Source organism: Loa loa, assembly GCF_000183805.2.
Source record: "Loa loa unplaced genomic scaffold supercont3.36, whole genome shotgun sequence".
Lineage (NCBI taxonomy): Eukaryota > Metazoa > Nematoda > Chromadorea > Rhabditida > Onchocercidae > Loa > Loa loa.
The window spans coordinates 201,895-207,179 of record NW_018108216.1 but is presented as its reverse complement, the minus strand read 5'-3'; the positions used below and the strand labels follow the sequence as shown (position 1 = coordinate 207,179).

Genomic DNA, 5,285 nt, shown 5'->3' with positions numbered 1-5,285 from the left:
TAGCCACCTATACCACGTTTTACCATTCTTCAGTTGATAATTGAGGTACCAATGTCCTATAGGTTCGAGTGTTTGCATGTCACAATTTGCCTGAAAAGAGTATTAAAATATATGCCATACTGAGTGTTACCGTACAGATCATATTGAGTGCTATCATATAGATTTTATTGCTCTATACATAGTATGCTCTCATTGAATGTTACCGTTAGGTTTATTATTAAATTTCTTTAATTATGATTGAATCGTGGAAAGCGCTCCTTAACGGTATTATTTGGTATCATTAGAGATTACTGACACATAAGAACATTCTAAACAGTTATTATTTCCATTGATTGATTTTTCAAATTAGATGAGCCGAAGAATCTTGCAATCTTTTGTTGCTCCTTCAGACTTCTGATGTCTTCCAAATATTCCATTGTTGACCAATTTTATCACAAGAATATTTGCGACTAGTTCATTTTTAGGAATGTTATTTGTATCGGTTACTTTCTTGACCTAGAATCACAGGATGACAATAACCAATACTACAAGCTTCGGTACCATTCTTGACTTCATAACTTGGAAACATATTCAAGTTTTTTGGTTAATTTCTGATTGGAAAAGTGTAAACATTTATCGGTAGACGAAGAAAACGAAGATGAAGCTAAAAGATTGTCACTGGAGGACAGCACGCCTTATGAAGAAAAATCCTATAACGGTGGTCATAGGATTTCAGCTCTATTACCTTTGCGCTACAAATTATGACCGTTGGTTCCTTTCTGAGTAGAGAATTGAAGGGGTAACAATCTTCACTTAATTTGAAGGGAAAGGGAAAAGATGGCAAGCAGACATTGGGAAATCTCTCTGAAAAATTGTTGAGTCCTAAGTATGAACCTAACTACTTCTATCGCTTATATTTTTACAATTTCCCTGGTAGTGGAAACAGCGCAATTAAACGATACTAACAACAATGATACCATATATTCCAACAAACCATGCTTCAAAGACATGTGGAAAATCTTCAAAAGTAGATTTAGGGATATGGGGCAAATTACCAAAAAGTAAGATTGCAAACGCTAGCGGTACTTAACAATAACAATATACCAGTAGATCGATGAATAAAGAAACTGGACAAGATTTTGATGCCATGTAGAGGTGCTAAGGTTAGTTTGCATCGAAATCTAATGAAACATGCATAAATAAAATTAGTTTCTGATAAACAAATATTTAAACAATCAAAAAAAATTCGACATTTTCCATGATTAGCAAGACGATGGGAATATATTATTTTAGTAACATTCCTACTTGATATGTAATAATATTCCTACTTGATATCATCTTCAATTTCATTCCCAAATTTCCTTCACTTATTCCTTTTCAATTATTGGTGCTAAAACATATCATACCACATTCCGCAAATCTATCAAAAACTCAATCACGATACAATTTCTTCACATAAAATCACATTTAAGTTGTCACAAACCACTCAAAAGAACAAAATTTGATTTAAATGGATGATTTCGAATCAAAATTGATTTTTCTAGATATGAAAAGTAAATGAATTAATGGAAAACTAGCCCATCGCTAACACATTCAAGTTAAGAAAATGCCCAAAATTCGAAGAAGTTTCCTCGATTGATGCACTTTCTATATTCATGGAATGAAGAAATGAGAGGTGAAATGCAGCATACCTACATCTATCTCCCTTTCTCTTCCAATTTCAACCTATTCTTCGAACGAATATTGCGCCTTTGGACAAATATTCTTCAAAAGAATATTGTTTCGAACAAATATAGAATAAAATATATCCAGTTTACCACATACTGTAAATCTTTGAGACCAACATGACAGATGCACTGGCCAGTAATTCTTTCAAGCATATAGCAAGTAAGCAGAAATTCAACTCTTTTCAAAAATTTCAATGTGAAATTTTAATAAGCAAAAGTGTAATGTAACCTATAAGCTCCTATAACTAATACTAAACAATCTCCAGCAATATTACCCCACAGACATCGTTATCATTTGTCTTGTAACACATATCACGATGAATTTCATTTCTCAATCCATTTGCCCATATAATCCGTGTGTCACTGGGAAACAATTCGTCGACCCCAATAACAATCGACGGAAATTACGCACAGGCACGTAGCATTAACCCATTTGTTGATCTTCGGAATCAGCTTTCTCAAACCAAGAGAACTTAGCAATTTGTATGTATTCCAATAGGATTATTCACTGCACCCCAAACTAGTTGACCAAGTTTCTAGTTTCACAATTCGAATACTTGACAGATATGGCACAGAATCCAGGGAAAAGCAACAAGTTATTGTTTGCTGTTACTCAAAGAAATCATTTGGCACCATTTAACGCATATCTGCTCCATAAATTTCAGTATAAATTCTTCAAGAATTCACCAAACGTAAAAGTTAGCGAAAAGATTCGAGAAGGAAATGAAAGCTGTCATTGGGGAGCTGCACAATTTCAAATAAGACCCAGTACAACCTTGGAGTTGATATTTTTCGACAGACCCTCTCATCCGATTACAATACACATATCTGGAAGTCAGTAGTATTCTAAGGCCAGAAATCTTATTACATTTCCCACTTCCTATAGCTTAATTTCTGCCAAAACTATTTCTGCTACAAGGAAAGTTACCCATCCATCACAAATCCATCAAAAAAACTCGTCATAACTTTTGCATTTTCTTGTTCTTAAAAAGTGAAATGCTTATTTGCCAGCTCTAATATCATGCAACTTTCCTTTAACTGTTTCTTCCACTCCAGTAACGGCTGCCAAATTTAGCTCGAAATCTAAGCTCTAACTGTTTACTGACGAAATACAAGCTGTATTTTTCCTCAACATTTTATAAAAATCAAGGTAATAAAAGGTGATTACTGAGTTACAATCATTAAGTAACAAACGAAGCGAGATCATATATTTACAACCTATTTGCTGCACCAATCGTATGTCTGTAGGAATGACAGTTAATTTGGATTCATCAGCAATAAACAGGTTTCGACAACGGAAAATGATGCTGATAGCAATAATAATCACCAATATCTTCACAGAATTACATCATTAACGCATGACTTAAATAAAAGTGGAGAAAAAAACTTTCGATTAGCATGAAGCAAATATCAGTTCGATTAGCATGAAACAAATATCAGAAATGTAAGCTCTACAAATCCAGGTATAACAAACCTGGTTATATGATATGAGTAAAGCGCAACGTTTCAATCTAATGAAAATTATATCACCGAATATTCTGCGCAAACAAAATTGAAAAAGATAAAAGCGATAACCCTAATCATATAGCAGTTCCTCTTTCAAGATCACTTTTAAGATCTTCCGTATACCTATCGTAAAAACGATCCAACTTCTGATTGAATTTACGGTTTCGTTCATTGATATAATCAATTGGTGCATCCGGATCAAACATTCGCCGACGATGGTATTGATCACGCTTCTTTTCTCTGAAGAGTATGATCACGATGAGAAATGAGATTACATCTCCATATAATCGGAAACGCAGGACAAATAGGTGATAAGTTAAATTCATTTGTAACTGTTTATCATAAACCATAAGAGCCAACAGTTACTTCACTCATAGTTTTTTGGTAAGCTATTTGAGGTGCGTAGAATCCCTTCAAACTAAAAATGAAGGTCAACAGATTTAAAGTGAAGTAAAAAAAAAGTTGGAGAAACCCGCTTACTGTGCTTTGATATCTTCTGATAGCTTATTTAAGGCAGCATCGGTTGGATAATGAGTGCCAGAAATGAGTGTGTCCACTCCAGGATAGAATTCCTTGGCGCCACTGAAAGTCTTAAATGTTGTTTTAAACCGAAAAATAAATGGTTAGAAGCATTGATTGAACTCACTTCTCATTCTTCTAAACGTTAGCTTGAATTTTAGAACAAAACATTCAAACTGCTTTTTAATTCCGTCAAACTATATAACTACAATCTTCTCTAATCTTCCAATGGAGATCCGTGTAAGAGATCTAACCAAGAAATAGCATTAACAATTTATCAAAATATCAATAGAAAAAATACTTACATAACTTCTCGCATTTTTTCATATGCTTTTATATCAGGCTTGATATTTCCAGAGAGCCTCTGATACTGACGTAGAGTCATAGCTTCGTAATCTGGAATATACAATTCAGTAGTCACGACAACCAGATCAGTCGACAAAGATCTATAAAATCCTATGCTTTACAAATGCGGCCAACACCACTGCTTACGACTTTTCTGAGGAAACCCACCACTGAAGCCTTTGTCGGGCTTCTTCTTTCTCTTGACCGCCTCCTTACGCTCGATCAAATCGGCCTGTGTTTTCAGGGCTTGTAACCTATCATAATCTTCTCCCCGATCTTCAGCAGCCTGAAACAAAACCTGTTTCATAGCAAAAATCAAATCTAACCGATAAAAGGGTGTCCAAGAGACATTAGAGGAGTGCCAACACCGCCCGCACAAACTGACTGCAAAGAAATCTGAAGGAAGGGAAAACCACTCATATTCTTGGCATAAGGTCACTCATGAAACAAATAATAGCAAACTAGAAGGAAATAGGTTCTGTACCGTTCAAATTCCAGTTAATTGTGTAACTTGTGCATCTTGTTTCCCTAAGTTGATGAATACAACGACATAATTGTTATTGGCAAATTCCCTATAGGAGATCGATCAAACCTTTTTCAATTCCATTTGCTTCAGCTCCCATTCTTGACGTTTTCGTTTTAAATCGTAATTTTTTGGCAACTTCGACCTATGATCCTCTTCTACCACTTGTTCATAGTTCAGTTTACGAGATTCTTGCTAAAAAAATAAAAGTATGATCCATTTCGCCGGAAAAACTACACTCTTGCAGCTTTTAGAATTAAAAGACACTCAAAGTTTGGGCAATCCGATTTTACTGTTTTTCTTTTTAAATTCACTTTTTTGCACATTACCGGCTGATCATTATTCAAAAGAGCTCAGATTGACAATTAATTACTGTGTTAAAATATCAATTCCAACTCACACGTTTTTGGTGCAACATTCTGAATCTCTCTCTGAGAGAATCTTTCGATGGATACTTCGAAACAGAGGCACATGATTCTGGTAACGCCATCGAAACGACAAATTTCCTTAAATTATCATATTTCATTAAATGCCATCGATACTTAATTATCTATCCCAAATCGTAACTAAACCTTTAGTGTAGTGTCACATGAAGCTTTTCAAGTCTCTCCTTCTTATCCGATAATAGTTTAATTAACCATCCCAAAAACTGATAACAATCAGACAGTCAACTTCGAACTGTTTTT

At 34.6% G+C, this 5,285-nt stretch overlaps 1 protein-coding gene across 1 annotated transcript in view; it reads right to left on the bottom strand.

Moving 5' to 3' along the window:
* Positions 1 to 2,865: 2,865 nt before the first annotated feature.
* The window catches only part of LOAG_12346 (GCIP-interacting protein p29), a 2,771-nt gene continuing 351 nt past the window's right edge, over positions 2,866 to 5,285 (bottom strand). The window contains exons 2-6 of the mRNA XM_020448526.1: positions 4,669 to 4,794; positions 4,245 to 4,362; positions 4,037 to 4,127; positions 3,693 to 3,794; positions 2,866 to 3,452 (exon numbers count right to left, since the gene is read on the bottom strand). Of these exons, the coding sequence (XP_020301338.1) occupies positions 3,287 to 3,452; positions 3,693 to 3,794; positions 4,037 to 4,127; positions 4,245 to 4,362; positions 4,669 to 4,794 (603 nt within the window). The 3' untranslated portion in view covers positions 2,866 to 3,286. The remainder of the gene's footprint in view (positions 3,453 to 3,692; positions 3,795 to 4,036; positions 4,128 to 4,244; positions 4,363 to 4,668; positions 4,795 to 5,285) is intronic.